Source organism: Leopardus geoffroyi, chromosome C2 (assembly GCF_018350155.1).
Source record: "Leopardus geoffroyi isolate Oge1 chromosome C2, O.geoffroyi_Oge1_pat1.0, whole genome shotgun sequence".
Classification (NCBI taxonomy): domain Eukaryota; kingdom Metazoa; phylum Chordata; class Mammalia; order Carnivora; family Felidae; genus Leopardus; species Leopardus geoffroyi.
The window spans coordinates 121,478,790-121,495,287 of NC_059333.1; the positions used below are offsets into that span (position 1 = coordinate 121,478,790).

Consider the following 16,498-nt stretch of genomic DNA (forward strand, 5'->3'; position numbering starts at 1 on the left):
TAAAAGCAAGGATGACTCTTGCAAAAAATTCTAGGGAATACTGAAAAACTGTGATTGCTTGTAATTTGTATGAATGTTAAATCCCTTGATTTATTTTCTAGGTATAAAATAATATCATTAGATGCTTGGCGTGTAGACATAAGCAAGAACAAAATAACCAGGGTTGACCAGAAGGCATTATATTTCTGTGGATTTCCTACTCTGAAACACATCAAACACAAAGTCAGTGGCTGTTTAGTTCAGAATTTTTTCACCTTATTGAATGTAAAGTGATTATGGAGAAAGAATTAAAATTAAATTCTCTGAATTCTTTTAAAGTTTTTTTTGAAGAAAAATGGGGTTCAAGTATTCCAACAAAGTAGTCGTGGAGAAAACATGATGTTAGAAATCTTACTGAGTGCAGAATCAGATGAACTTGTAAGTATTTTCTTTATTGTATATTATTAGGTGCTTATTATGCATAAAACTGTTCTAGCTTCAGTGTGTTTATCAAAGAGGCATGACATGTAGTAATTTCAAAAGTTCATAGTAAATAAAGAAACCTTTACCCAGATTTTAAAGAACACATGTAATTGTGATCTAATGAGCAAAGAATGCTCTACAAATTTTGAAAAGGAGATAAGCTGTGTGAGTTAAGTACAGGCTTGTAGATGAGACTAGGCTTGAGCTGAGTGCTATGAGAAAGATTGCCACAGAGCGAAGAAAAGGAGGGGAAGGATATTCCAGTTGAAAAGAATAACTTAAGCTGGAAATTGTGGTCAAAAATAAATATGTGATACATTATCATATTTTTTTAACCTTTTTGTATGTCTTAAATTTTTCTTAATACTTTTTCCTTTTTTAGAGTAAATGTGATATATTTGAGGAGAAGAACTAGGTAAACCTGACTGAAGCAGAGGACTTGTGTTGGGAAATAATAGAATATAAGGTTGAAAAAACAGATTAAAGCCAGATTATGGAGGACCTTGAATACTAGGCTAAAAGGAGTTTGGACTTTTTCCCCCCCATAACTGTTATCTTGAAATCATATTCTCATAAGGATTAATTTGGTGGCAATATAATAGACTAAACTGCACAAAAGAGAAATGGAAGAAACAAAAAAGCCTGAAAGTTCAGATGTTGTGGTTACAGAAGCGTTAGGTGTTAAGGACAAAAACTGTGGAAATAGTAATAGATCTGGATGAACAAGACTAATAAAATTGACAAGTTTCATCATTTGTTCATATAACATAGGGGATGAAAAGAGGAAGAAAATACTAAATACGACTCTCAGATATCCAGCCTAATTAATTAGAAAATAATTGCTGTTTTCCAAATAAAGAAGTTAAAGTGGGAAGTCTCTGGTTTGAGGGGATTAATGATAAATAATGATGAAATTTTAAGGCAATGCTAAGACATTTAACTGGAGCTGCCCTGCCAGTCTTTCTCAGTAAGAGTTCTATTAAGAGATCTAAGACCGGATACCCTAAGTCATCCATTTGAATGTGGTAGATTAACTTATCTTCTGTACATTTAGAGTGGGATTAGCTGTGTACCGTTCTTGGGAGAATTGAGAAAATAGTCAAATTATGTTTTGTGTTCTGTGGTTCAGGTGAAAAAAACCTCAGCCCAGAAAGGCTGCAATTTAATACCTGGAGCTGGAGCTTGGAGGGAGATAAGGATATAAAGTCATCAGCAAGGAGATGATGGCTCGGGCCTTGGAGCTCATTTCCTGAAGAAAATAGACTCTGAGGGTTTAAGATCTGAGCTTTAAGAAATACGCATAGTTATAAAGGGTGGAAAAGGAACCAGTGAAAATGATAATAACATACAGAGAGTTGAGAGAGAATGACTTCCAAGTTAAGTAATATCACAGAAATATGGAGTAGATACTACATACAGTGCAAGAAGAATAAAACAAGGTCTGTGAATTTGTCCTTCAGGCACCATTATTGGCCTTTGAGGATTTCATTCCAGTAGATTTCATTCCTAACTTCTAATCCAGGGACTAGGTAGATGGAAATTAGACATAGCAGGTATTAGGCCCTCAGTTAAGATTATCATTGAAAGAGGTCTAGAAACATAACTGTAGGTAGAGAACAGACAGTTTAACAAGCTAAATCCATGTTAAAAGAAGAGAGGTAGAGCTTATGGAGAAAGGAGGTCTTAAAGATAGTGTAGAGGGAAGGGATGTTTATGATAAGAAGACCCTATGTGAGGTATTAAGGAGTCTCATCTTGGCCTTAAGTGAAAGGATTAACCTGAGAAACTGACAACTTTTCCCTTGAAAACTAAAGGGGAGAAGTGGGAGAATGAAAATAGAAATAGATGTATAGAGGAGAAAAGGATAATTATGGGATCCTAATTTTAATGTTGAAACTTGTTTTATTTATCAGAAACCATTGTTTTGTTTTATATGTTGACATTAAGAAATGTCTGAATATAATTAAAAGTTAATGCAGAAGTCTAAAACTGGTCATCTCTAATTGTTAAACATTTGCTAATAATAATTAAGCATAATAAACAGAAAAGAACTGAATGAAAATTTGTAGTTAAACTTCATTTTCTACCAAAAAGTTGTTTAATAATCATAATAATAATTATAATATTTCCTTTTAAAACTAGAATTTTACCTAGCATATTATTTCATACAGAGTATTTACATAGCATTTTATAGTTTATATAAAACTATATATGTATGTTATTTTATCACCAAATAAACATTGTGAGGTAGATATTATTTCTTATTGTCACAGAAGAAAACTGTGTCTCAGTGGGGTTTAAATGATTTGCCTAAGATTCTATAGCTGGAAAGAGGTGGAACGCAAATTTGGACCAATGATTCCTAATTTTAAGTCTAGGGTTCTTATTTCGTTATACCAACTACAGACTGAAATGAAATCAGATTTCTTAGATTCTATTATCTGATTATATGGTATGAAACAATGAATAATAGCCCTTTTCTCATTTCTGCTGTCTTTTCACTTTTCTGTTCCCATGAGAAAATCATGGAATTATACATGATATTATTATCATGAGAATAATAGAATCATAGAATTTTACAACTATATAGAATTTTGTAAAGCATCTGTTCCAACTCATTACTTTTACAAATTAAGAAACTTAAATGGAGATTAGAAAAGGGACCATTAGCAGACCTAAGAACCTAGGTTTCTTGCTAAACATTATTTCTAGTAATGTTGGCCATTATTACGGACAGTAATACATTATAGGTCAGTGCTCTTCTGTTTAATTTCACTGAAACCTATTTTTCTCACCAAGTAATTTCATTCAGGATTAAAATTAAAATTTACTAGTAACTACCATTGCTGTTGAGAAAATGAGAAGGAGACGAGCTTCCTGGTGTCATAATGTTTATAGCGCAGAAAAGTACTTTAAGTTGGTCATAGTGCCTCTCTATTAAGAAGAGATTGGTAGAGGGGAAGATAAACTTGGTCACCTTTAACAGATTCATGCTAAAATAAAGGGTAAAGAAAGGCACATGGTTAAAAACAACTTAAAAATATATTTTAAAATAAAAGGAAAAAAAAACTAAACAAATCATAGAAATGTACTAGAAAGAAAAAAGTAGTTAGCAATAAAGGTACAACTTAGAGAAGACAAATTAAGAGAACTAATGGGAGCCACCTGGGTGGCTCAGTCGGCTAAGTGTCCAACTTTGGCTCAGGTCATGATCTCTCGGTTTGTGAGTTCGAGCCCTGCGTCGGGCTCTGTGCTGACAGCTCAGAGCCTGGAGCCTGTTTCAGGTTCTGTGTCTCCCTCTCTTTGCCCCTCCCCCACTTACGCTCCTCTCTGTCTCCCAATAATAAATAAACATTTAAAAAAATTTTTTTTAAAAAGAGAACTAACTGAATTCAAGTAGATGGAAAAGTTGAAAAGAGCAGGAAAAGTTGAAAAGAGCATAGGGAATAAATGACACAAGTGAGTAAATGGTATTTGATACCTGTTTTAATTATTAAGTTGGGTCTTTATTGATTTTAAAGGTAGTTATAAATGCAAGCTAGTTTTTAATTATTTAATTTTGCCTTTGTAAAATTTTCTCCTGGACCTGAAACATGAGTGAACTTTTCTGCTTTTACTTTAAGAGTATAGAAAATATAGCTTCTTCAGTGCTTGGAAAATCTGTCTTTGTTAATTGGCCTCATCTTGAAGAAGCTAGAGTTGTTGGTGTATCAGACGGAGAAACTAAGTAAGTAAGATTTGCAATATACATTGTAGATTTATATTTGTTTTGCTTACTTGATGGCTTTTATTGATCCTTTTTAAAACTGATATAATTATTATAAAAATATTTACACTCTAGTGAAATTAGTCTTCTAATCACATCACTCGATGTTTAACCACAATACATCCCTGAGATATTTTAGATGCATTTATTATTTTTTCTCTTTTGCTTTCTTTTCCTTTTAATAACTTAAAAGTTCTATATCCTAATTTTTGCTAGCAGTTATTATATTATTTAGTAAATGTATTTCTCTGACAAGAATCAATAGCGTATATAACCTTACTTTTACCATGCCTCTCCCAGGTTTTATTTAAATAATACATTACTTTTTAAAAATACAGGTCATCTATTTAAGGAGTAATTTCTTATTTTACTCGAGTTCTCAATCATTGTATCAGTGATTATTTAGTTATTCTTTATCATTGTTTATCTTTATTTCACATAAATTTGATCTGATTGATGTTAGTTTTCATGCATCTAGAACTTTCAAAAGTAACTTTTTTTCAGAGAAAATTTTACATTTTCTGAGTTACAGCATATCCAAAAGATCGTTTTTGTTTTCCTCATACTTAGGTTTAGAATTGTGGAGGCCCAATCCTTTTTCCCTTAGTTTTCTGCAAACCTACTTCAGTTGTGTTCTGTCATATAATTTTGTTGATGAGAGGTCAATGCCAGTGTGAATTTTTTTCCTCTGTAGGTATCTGCTTTTATTGAGGATATAAGAAATCTTGAGTATTCTTTTAATCATCAGAATTCAGTCCCCCTACCTTTCTGATATAGTCCAGTTTATCACTTTTTTCTTTTACCTATCATGCTTTTAGTCAGAACTCCTTACCTAGCTCTAGGTCCGAGAGATTTTCTCCTATATTTTATTCAAAAAGTTTTGCTTACTTGATAATTTTACCTCATCCTTTTACGTTTAAATGTATGATCTACTGTGAATTAAGTTTTATATTTGGTATGAGGTTTAGGTCAAAGTTCATATATTTGTCTATGAATGAATGTTCTTTTTTCTTCTTCTTTCATGAAGATACAAGTGTTCCATTTATATGGAAGCATATGGAAAGTGCCATATACTTTTTATTTTGCTTCCCAGATTTTATTTCAAGTTAGTTAACATACAGTGTAGTATTGGTTTCAGGAGTAGAATTTAATGTTTCAGCACTTACATGTAACAGCCAGTGCTCATCCCAACAAGTGCCCTCCTTAATGCTCATCACCCATTTAGCCCATTCCCCCTCCTACCCACCTCCCCTCCAGCAGTCCTCAGTTTGTTTTTTTTAGTTAACAGTCTCTTATGGTTTGCCTCCCTCTGTTTTTTCATCTTATTTTTTTACTCCTTCTCTTCCCCTACAAAAGGTTTATTTGAACAAATTATAGCTGAGAACTTCCCTAATCTGGGGAAGGAAACAGGCATTCAGGTCCAAGAAGCACAGAGAACTCCCCTTTTCAAAATCAACAAAAACAGGTCATATCAGTAGTGAAACTTGGAAAATACAAAGATAAAGAGAGAATTCTGAAAGCAGCTAGGACAAAAGGTCCTTAACCTACAAGTGTAGATACATAAGGTTAGCAGCAGACCTCTCCACAGAAATAGGAATGAAGAGTCAGTTGCTCCAGCACCATTTGTTGAAAAGATGGCCTTCCTCCATTACATTGCCTTTCCACCTTTGTCAAAAATCAGTTGAGTACATTTGTGTGGGTCTACTTCTGAGTTTTCCATTTTGTTCCATTTATCTGTATGTCTGTTTTTATCCCAGTACCACACTGTCTTATTTCTGTAGCTCTGTAGTAAGTCTGACCTTGGGTAAAAATCTCACAAATTATATATAGGATCTGTATGCTGAAGAAAGCAAAACACTGATGAAAGAAATCAAAGATTGAAATAAATGGAGATCCATTTGGATCAGAAAACAGAACATAGTAAAGATAAAAAATCTCCCCAAATTAATTTATAGGTTTAGAGCAATTCCTATCAAAATCTCTCCCAGATTTTGATAGATACAGAACAGTATATTCTAAAATTTTTATGGAAAGGCAAAGAACAAAAATATCTAAAATAACTGAGAAAAATAAAAATAATACAGAAAGGGGATGCCTGGGTGGCTCAGTCGCTTAAGTGTCTGACTCTTGATTTTAGCTCAAACCATGATCTCACAGTTCATGGGTTTGAGCCCCATGTTGGGCTCTGTGCTGACAGCTCAGAGCCTCCTTGGGATTCTCTCCCCCTCTCTCTATCAAAATAAATAAATAAACATTTTAAAAAATAAAGCAGAAGGAATCACTCTGCTTAAATTATTTTGGAGCTGTAAATGATTACAGCTGTAAATGATATTATATTTTAAATGTCACTTTCCCAAGGTAATATCTAGAAATACGACTGATTTCTGTATGTTGATTTTATATCCTGGGACCTGGCTAAACTAACTTCCTTGCCTCTTTACTTGAAGACTCCAGGTCAGTTATTTTGTAGAATTCTGAATGTACTTGATTGTCTCTTCATAGTGTCATTTAAGTTGGTCCTCCATCCCATATATTTCCTGTTAACTGATAGTTAAGTATAGTGGTTTGATCAGAATCAAGTTAAGCTTTTTAGTAAAAATACTTTATTGCATTGGAGAGTATTTTTTAATTCTATAAAAATTTATATTTTATTAAGTATTTTTATTTTTATTTTTTTTTTTCATGTTTATTTTTGAGAGAGATCATGAGTTGGGGAGGGGTAGAGAGAGGGAGACACAGAATCCAAAGCAGGTTCTAGGCTCTGAGCTATCCACACAGAGCCTGACACAGCTCAAACTCACAAACTGCGAGATCATGACCTAAGCCGAAATCAGAGACTCAACTGACTGAGCCACCCAAGTGCCCCTGTGTTTAGTCTTTTTTTTAAGAGAAAGAGTAATAATTCTTATATTTTGATTGAAAATTTTTACAAGTCCATGTCCTGAAATTTATATTACAGTTTAAAAAAAAGGAGGCTTGGTTTTTTTGCTGTTATAACCATGTAGAAACCTTTTCACTTTGAAGACTCATACTACTAGAACACTATATTAAACCACAAATTTGGGGGTAATACATTTTAATTTTATTTTAATCTTTTAAGATTTTACTTGGAAGAACCTCCAGGAACACAGAAGCTTTATTTAGGAAGAACTGCCCCACCATCTAAAGTGGTCCATCTTGGAGACAAAGAACAATCTAACTGGACAAAAGAAGTACAAGGAATTTCAGAATAGTGAGTGTCATAAAATATATTTAATGTCGTGAAAGTAGAATGTGATTTAATGCACTTGTCCTCTGACTTATTTTCTGCTTAACATAGTAATCACTCTGAATACTGACTACATCTTCATTTTATGTTCTAAAGAAAATAATGAGTTCTAGTTTAAAATAATACCTGGTTAGCAGCAGTTACAGCCTTGCCCAGTTTGTCACTAAAATACTTGATGATGTACAAAAGAAAAAAAGACAGAATCACATAATACTGGGAATAATAGTTAAGGTTGCCTGCATTTGAGACTTATTTTTACTAATCATAAGGCCATTGAATTTTTTGGCCATATGTAGTAATGAAAATAGGAAGGAAAGTTGTCCTTTTTTTGTCACCCTTACTCCCTGCTCACTCTCCTACCTTTCCTACATCTAAGTCCCATATGCCCTGAATTTAGAAATGCAAGGTCTGTACCAACCAAATAACTAAGAAGCTGGCCCTCCTCCATGATCCTACCATAACAGTACTTCCCATTCTTCATCCAAATACTAGAATCCTCTAAACCAAAACAGAATAATAGAGGCTGGCAGTGGCACATGGAATGGTGTTATAAATGTATATCCATCACCCTTCCTATTAAAACTATAATAGCATTCATTGATAAATGGGGAATTTGAGGAGATGCCTCTTATACAATTTTGGAGCTAATAGGCCATAATATGCTTATTCAAAGATGCATAAACAGGGAAAATGTAAAAAGATTATACAAAACCATCCCAGTGTCTATGTGCCAAATGTGGAAGCACCCAAATATATAAATCAATTAATCACAAACATAAAGAAACTCATCAATAGTAATACCATAATAGTAGGAGACTTCAACATCCCACCCACAACAATGGACAGATCATCTAATCAAAAAATCAACAAGGAAACAATGACTTTGAATGACACATTGGACCAGATGGACTTAACAGATATATTCAGAACATTTCATCCTAAAGCAGCAGAGTATACATTCTTCTCCAGTGCACATGGAACATTCTCCAGAATAGACCATGTACTAGGACACAAATCAGCCCTAAGTAAGTTCAAAAAGATCGAGATCATACCATGCATATTTTCAGACCACAGTGCTATGAAACTCGAAATCAACCACAAGAAAAAATTTGTAAAGGTAACAAATACTTGGAGACTGAAGAACATCCTACTAAAGAATGTATGGGCTAACCAAGCAATTAAAGAAGAAATTAAAAAGTGTATAGAAGTCAATGAAAATGATAGCAGCACAACCCAAAACCTCTGGGACGCAGCAAAGGCGGTCATAAGAGGAAAGTATATAGCAATCCAGGCCTTCGTAAAGAAGGAAGAAAGATCTCAGATACACAACCTAACCTTACACCTTAAGGAGCTGGAAAAAGAACAGCAAATAAAACCCAAAACCAACAGAAGACAGGAAAAAATAAAGATTAGAGCAGAAATTAATGCTATCGAAACCAAAAAAAAAAACAGTAGATCAATGAAACCAGAAGCTGGTTCTTTGAAAGAATTAACAAAATTGATAAACCATTAGCCAGTTTGATCAAGAAGAAAAAGGAAAGGACCCAAATAAGTAAAATCAAGAATGAAAGAGGAGAAATCACAACCAATGCAACAGAAATAAAAACAATAATAAGAGAATATTATGAGCAATTATATGCCAATAAAATGGGCAGTCTGGAAAAATGGACAAATCCCTAGAAACATATACACTACCAAAACTGAAAGAGGAAGAAATAGAAAATTTGAACAGACTGATAACCAGTAAGGAAACTGAATTAGTAATAAAAAATCTGCCAAAAAAATGAGAGTCCAGGGCCAGATGGCTTTCCAGGGGAATTCTACCAAACATTTAAGGAAGAGTTAACACCTATTCTCTTGAAGCTGTTCCAAAAAATAGAAATGGAAGGAAAACTTCTAAACTCTTTCTATGAGGCCAGCATTACCTTGATTCCAAAACCAGACAGAAACCCCACTAAAAAGGAGAACTATAGACCAATTTCCCTGATGAACATGGATGCAAAAATCCTCAACAAGATATTAGCCAACCGGATCCAACAATACATTAAAAAAATTATTCACCATGACCAAGTGGGATTTATACCTGTGATGCAGGGCTGGCTCAATATCCGCAAAACAATCAGTGTGATTCATCACACCAATAAAAGAAAGGACAAGAACCATATGATCCTCTCAATAGATGCAGAGAAAGCATTTGACAAAATAGAGCAGCCTTTCTTGATAAAAACCATCAAGAAAGTAGGGATAGAAGGATCATACCTCAAGATGACAAAAAGCCATATATGAGTGACCCAATGCTAGTATCATCCTCATTGGGGAAAAACTGAGAGTTTCCCCCTAAGGTCAGGAACAAGACAGGGATGTCCATTCTCGCCACTGTTATTCAACATAGTATGGGAAGTCTTAGCCTCTGCAATCTGACAACACAAACTAATAAAAGGCATCCAAATCGGCCAGGAGGAGGTCAAACTTTCACTCTTCACAGATGACATGATACTCTATACGGAATACCCAAAAGATTCCACCAAAAAACTGCTAGAACTGATTCATGAATTCAGCAAAGTTGCAGGATATAAAATCAATGCACAGAAATTGGTTGCATTCCTATACACCAACACTGAAGCAACACAAAGAGAAACCAAGGAATTGATCCCATTTACAGTTGCACAAAAAACCATAAGATACCTAGGAATAAATCTAACCAGAGAGGTGAAAAATCTATACATTGAAAACTATAGAAAGCTTATGAAAGAAATTGAAGAAGACACAAAGAAATGGAAAAAGATTCCATGCTCCTGGATAGGAAGAACAAATATTGTTAAAATGTCGATACTACCCAAAGCAATCTACGTATTCAACGCAATCCCTATCAAAGTAACACCAGCATTCTTCACAGAGCTAGAATAATCCTAAAATTTGTATGGAACCAGAAAAAACCCCGAATAGCCAAAGCAGTCTTGAAAAAGAAAACCAAAGCAGGAGGCATCACAATCCCAGACTTCAAGCTATACTAACTACAAAGCTGTAATCATCAAGACAGTATGGTACTGGCACAAGAACAGACACTCAGATCAATGAAATAGAATAGAGAACCCAGAAATGGACCCACAAACGTATGGCCAACTAATCTTTGACAAAGCAGGAAACAATATCCAATGGAATAAAGACAGTCTCTTCAGCAAGTGATGCTGGGAAAACTGGACAGCGACATGCAGAAGAATGAACCTGGACCACTGTCTTACACCATACACAAAAATAAACTCAAAGTGGATGAAAGACCTCAATGTAAGACAGGAAGCCATCAAAATCCTCGAGGAGAAAGCAGGCAAAAACCTCTTTGATCTTGGCTGCAGCAATTTCTTATTCAACACATCTGTGGAGGCAAGGGAAACAAAAGCAAAAATGAACTACTGGGACCTTCTCAAAATAAAAACCTTCTGCACAGCGAAGGAAACAATCAGCAAAACTAAAAGGCAACTGACAGAATGGGAGAAGATATTTGCAAATGACATATCAGATAAAGGGTTAGTATCCAAAATCTACAAAGAACTTATCAAACTCAACACCCAAAACACAAAGAATCCACTGAGGAAACGGGCAAAAGACATGAATAAACACTTCTCCAAAGAAGACATCCAGATGGCCAATTGACACATGAGAAACTGCTCAACATCACTCATCATCAGGGAAATACAAATCAAAACCACAATGAGATACCACCTCACACCTGTCAGAATGGCTAACATTAACAACTCAGGCAATTAGAGATGTTGGCGAGGATGCAGAGAAAGAGGATCTCTTTTGCATTGTTGGTGGGAATGCAAGCTGGTACAGGCCACTCTGGAAAACAGTATGGAGGTTCCTCAAAAAACTAAAACCGGAACTACCCTACGACCCAGCAATTGCACTATTAGGCATTTATCCAAGGGATACAGGTGTGCTGTTTCAAAGGGACACATGCACCCCCATGTTTATAGCAGCACTATCAACAATAGCCAAAGTATGGAAAGAGCCCACATGTCCATCGATGGATGAATGGAGAAAGAACATGTGTTATATATATATACAGTGGAGTGTTACTCGGCAATCAAAAAGAATGAAATCTTGCCATTTGCAACTACATGGGTGGAACTGGAGGGTATTATGCTAAATTAGTCAGAGAAAGACAAAAATCATATAGGACTTTAAGAGACAAAACAGATGACCATAAGGGAAGGGAAACAAAAATAATATAAAAACAGGGAGGGGGACAAAACAAGAGACTCATAAATATGGAGAACAAACTGAGGGTTGCTGGAGGGGTTGTGGGAGGGGGAATGGGCTAAATGGGTAAAGGGCATTAAGGAATGTACTCCTGAAATTATTGCTTCACTATATACTAACGAATTTGGATGTAAATTTAAAAAATAAAAAATAAAGTTAAATTACAAACAAAACAAAACAAAACAAAAACATCCCAGTGTCAAAGAAGGAGATAGCTCTCATGAGGTAGAGTGTATTTTTGCCTTCTCACAGTAATTAGATACTCCTGTCTTGGTTGATAATATACTGAATTTTGTTTTACAGTGCATAAATCACAATAATAAACTTATTTGTGTGATTACTTTAAGGACTTTTTCCCGAGATATTATGCTAAGGGTAGGGAACATATCTATTTTTTCATTACTATTCTCATTCCTTGACTAATGCACTAGGCAGTCAATAAATGTTAGTTTGAATGAATAGAGATTGCTTTGTTCAACTCCTTTGTTTGAAAAGAAAGTCATTCAAAATACTGTAAGAGTTTAGATATTTGTTTATGTACTCAACAATTATTTATTGATACCTACTAGGTATAGAAATTAGGAACTGCAGATACCATTGTGAATAAAATCACAGTCCCTATACTCATGAAACTTATGGCTCGCAGATGAAAGATAGACATTAATGTCTTGTGTAAATTTTTGGTCAAACTGCAATTATTATACTTGCTTTGAAGGAGTAGTACTCTGAGACTACATAATAGAGGAGTTTGACCTAGTAAGGAGACATTTGTCTTAGAGAAAACTTTCCTAAGGAAAATATTGATTAAACTAGTATCTGAATGTAGGAGGGTAGGAGTTAGGCAAGGAATGAAAAGGGAGTAGGTTTCAAGATGAGGTAAAAGGTACATACAAAGTCCCTGTGCCAGGAGAAAAAGTAGCATATATAACATTAATGATAATGGCCAATGTGGCTGGAGTGTTGGAATTAAGAAGGAACCCTAAATGAGGAAGATGAGGCAACAAACGAAAAAGAACGAGGCATTCTGAGAGGTGGGAGAACAGCCAGGAAAGTGTTATATCATGAAAATCAAAGAAAAAAGAGTGTTTCAAGAATAAGGGAGTAAGCCATGTAAGATGTTATAAAGAAGATAAAGTAAGACCTATTTTTTTTGGTTGTGGGGGAACCTGGGTGGCTCAGTTGGTTAATCATCCAACTTCAGCTCAGGCCATGATCTCACGTTTCCTGAGTTCGAGCCCTGCATCAGGCTCTCTGCTGTCAGCACGGAGCCTACTTTGGATCCTCTGTCTCCCTCACCCTGTGCCCCTTCTCCACTTGTTCTCTCTCTCTCAAAAATAAACAAACTTTTTTAAACTCTTCTTATAAAACTTTTTTTTAAATTTATATTCAAATTAGTTAATGTACAGTGTAGTCTTGGCTTCAGGAGTAGAACCCACTGATTCATCTCTTACATATGACACCCACTGCTCATCCTGAAAAGTGCCCCCTTAATGAAGTAAAAGCTATTTTGATTGAGCAGTGGGGCTGTAAGCCAGACTAGTATGGGTGAGGAATGATTGACAGTAACAGAAATGGAGATATAATAGGAGTAAATAAACACCTCCAAAAACTTTATTTGTGAAGTAAACCAAAAGCTCTTGACCCCTTGTTCTACCTGTTCTTTCCCATATGGATGGACTTGATCTTCTGTGATGGCAGCAAAGAGCAGAAAGAACAGTCAAGGCAACAGACTACTGAAGTTGATGGCAATTGGATGCTGGTTCACACAAGAGAATAATTTTTAGTCCCTGCCAGTTCAGGATCTTTTGTTAACCAAGTAGGGTAGATAAGGCTATGTGGATTCATAGGCCCTTAGGTTTATCTATTCTGGTCACCATTTTCTTAGACTGCTTTTCTTTACTACCATATTCCTCCCTCATATCACCTCACATTTTGTCCCCTCCTCCCAAACATCCCAAAGTCTTCTATAATCTGTCTTCTAAGGTGAAATTCATAAGGCCACTCATACTCTGCTCTTGAGGGTTTACTAAGTTTGCACGTTATATCAGCATGAAAATCTCATGGCTCTAACGATTAGTAGTAACATTTATACAGACTCTCCCTAAGACTTATACAACAAGAATATAGAACCTATCATTTATTTCAGTTATAGCTCCATATATCCAAGACATGTTCTCCTGAATTCAGTACATCCCTTTTTTGTGAACATAACACATGAAATACTTCCATGAGTACCAAAATACATGATTTCATTTTTAGAAACTTTCTAAGTACATATGACTAAAACATTTCTGTATTTTTGTGTAACACATGTCCTTTCTAATGAAAACTACCATTAAGACATATCTGAAGAAGGATATAGAGTTGAGTGGACTTGGTTTTTGGTTGATTCAGAGAGGTAGGATTATGTGTAAAAATAAATGGGAAGAGAGGTGCAATTCAAAAGAAAGAAAACAATGTATTTGATGATGGAAAAAGATAGGTTCTTAAAAAGGATAAAAGATAGCTCCTCTATTGTAACACTGTAGTATACAACTATAGGTTGGTTTGTGTTTGGCATGGGGGCAGATGAGGAGCTCTCATTGGATGCCCACTGTTTTCTTTGCAAAGTAAATGTTGAATTCAGCTTTGAGGACAGAGGCAGGGAAAGGGAGGTTGGTCTTAAATTTGAGTAAAGTAGAAGAGGTTTGAAAATAGTCCTTGGGGAAAATGGAAGAGTATCAGTTGATCAAAAAAACGTGGTTGAATTATAAGGCAATATTGAGGGCCCATTTTGAAGTTCAGTGTCATGAATTTGTAATGTAACCGTCCACCCTGTCTTTTGGTATTAGAGCTGAGCTGATCAGTAACCGGCTTAGAAAAACCAGCCTTGGATTTTGCCAGATGGATACAATGAAAAGCCAAAGAGGCAAGGAAGTTTAGGATGTTAGTAGGAATATTACTGAAATAGTGGACAATGGAATCTAAGTGGGATAGAAAGAGAAGTGAAGAAAGTAGAAGATTAATAGTTTGAAAGTAGAAGGATCAGTGGATTGGAGATCCCAAATTAAGATAATCATAAACAAAAGTAGCTGAACAAGCAAGTTGGATGGACAAGTTTTTAGACAACAAAATATTGGGATTAATGATTTTGGAGGTGAAACCATTATGGATGATGTCATGACCCAGGTCACAGCTGTGGGAGTAGATGGCTGAACTAGAATGGAAGAGAAGTTCATTGGAGATAGGGAGATTGTGAAACAGTGTCTGTGGTATTGGGTAGATTATTATGTAAACATTGAAGGCGCCCTGGATAATGGTAGACATAAGGGTAGAATGGAAGAGTAGGGTAGTTTACTATGAAGGATGTCACAGTGGGAACACCAACCCTCTCTCCTAGTCCAAACACAGTATGAAAACAAATAGCTACTACTACTGGAGAGAGATATCGGAGGGAACTGATGATACCGTCAGTTAAAGAGGTAGATATTGAGGATATAATGGAGTGACAAGGATTAGGAATTGGAGAAGGACAGAAGACTGGAAGAAAAGAACAAGGACATTCTTTATGGAATGCTATGGAGAAGATGATGTACTTGGAAGATTTGCAGAAGAGTTCCAAAACCTTGTACCTCAAACAAGCAAGAGATGAATCAACCAAAAAAAAAGTGGTGTTACCAAAGGATTGGTGATAAACAACAATTATTAATAAGTTATTAAAAATTTAGAACTAATTTTTAAGTACTATCATTTTACGTAAGAGAAAGTTAAAAGATAGTTTTGTTGGGGCACCTGGGTGGCTCAGTCGGTTAAGCATCTGACTTCTGCTCAGGTCATGATCTCACAGTTCGTGAGCTTAAACCCTGCATCAAGTGAACTCAAGCCCCGCTTCGGGTGAGTCCAAGCCCCTTTTCAGTCAGCGTGGAGCCTGTGTGGGATTCTCTCTCTCCCTCTCTCTCTGCCCCTTGCTCAATCATGCCCTCTCTCTCAATAAAAAAAAAAAGATAGTTTTGTTTATAACTTAGAAGAGATATATTATTTTTAAAAATTTTAATGGCCCACTATCACTTATCTTAACCCTCAGGACCTGAACTAGAGAGACGAGCCCTGAAACATCTGGCTTTGAAAAACAACGGGGCTTGTATCCAGGAGAAACATAGAGCTGTAGGAAATGGAGATTCTCCTCTTTTTGTTTTTTTTTAATGTTTATTTATTTTCGAGGGAAGGAAAGAATATGAGTGGGGAGGGACAGAGAGAGAGGGAGACACAGAATTTGAATCAGGCTCCAGGCTCTGAGCTGTCAGCACAGAGGCCAATGTGGGGCTCAAACCCATAAGCTGTGAGATCATGACCTGAGTCGAAGTCAGACACTTAACTACCTAGCCACCCAGGTGCTCCTGAGATCCTCCTCTTAAAGAGCTCATACACAGACTCACTTATCCCAGGACCCAAGTAGGGTAAAAGCAGCAGTTTGAAAATCTAGACCATATGGGAAGAAGATTCATTTGCTAACAACCTTAAGGTAACTGTTGGAAGGACAAAGGCCTGTTGGGATTCTCTCTAGGGACTGAGGCATTGAATTGACAGGTGCCATTTTTACGTTCTTCCTCTACCCTACTAGTACCAAAGCTAGCAGATGCCATTTTTGTATCTCCCTGTGTAGTAATACTAACACTAATACAATGTTGTATGTCAATTACACTTCAATTAAAAAACAAAGAGACGCGCCTGGGTGGCTCAATTGGTTAAGCCTCCAACTT

The 16,498-nt window shown here is 35.6% G+C and overlaps 1 protein-coding gene across 4 annotated transcripts in view; it reads left to right on the forward strand.

Moving 5' to 3' along the window:
- XRN1 (5'-3' exoribonuclease 1) overlaps positions 1 to 16,498 on the forward strand; it is a 120,255-nt gene that overhangs the window by 42,401 nt on the left and 61,356 nt on the right. For all 4 annotated transcript variants that reach the window (XM_045503421.1, XM_045503422.1, XM_045503423.1 and 1 more), the window contains 4 exons: positions 102 to 222; positions 319 to 417; positions 4,086 to 4,189; positions 7,329 to 7,460. In XM_045503421.1, coding sequence (XP_045359377.1) covers positions 102 to 222; positions 319 to 417; positions 4,086 to 4,189; positions 7,329 to 7,460 — 456 coding nt within the window. The remainder of the gene's footprint in view (positions 1 to 101; positions 223 to 318; positions 418 to 4,085; positions 4,190 to 7,328; positions 7,461 to 16,498) is intronic.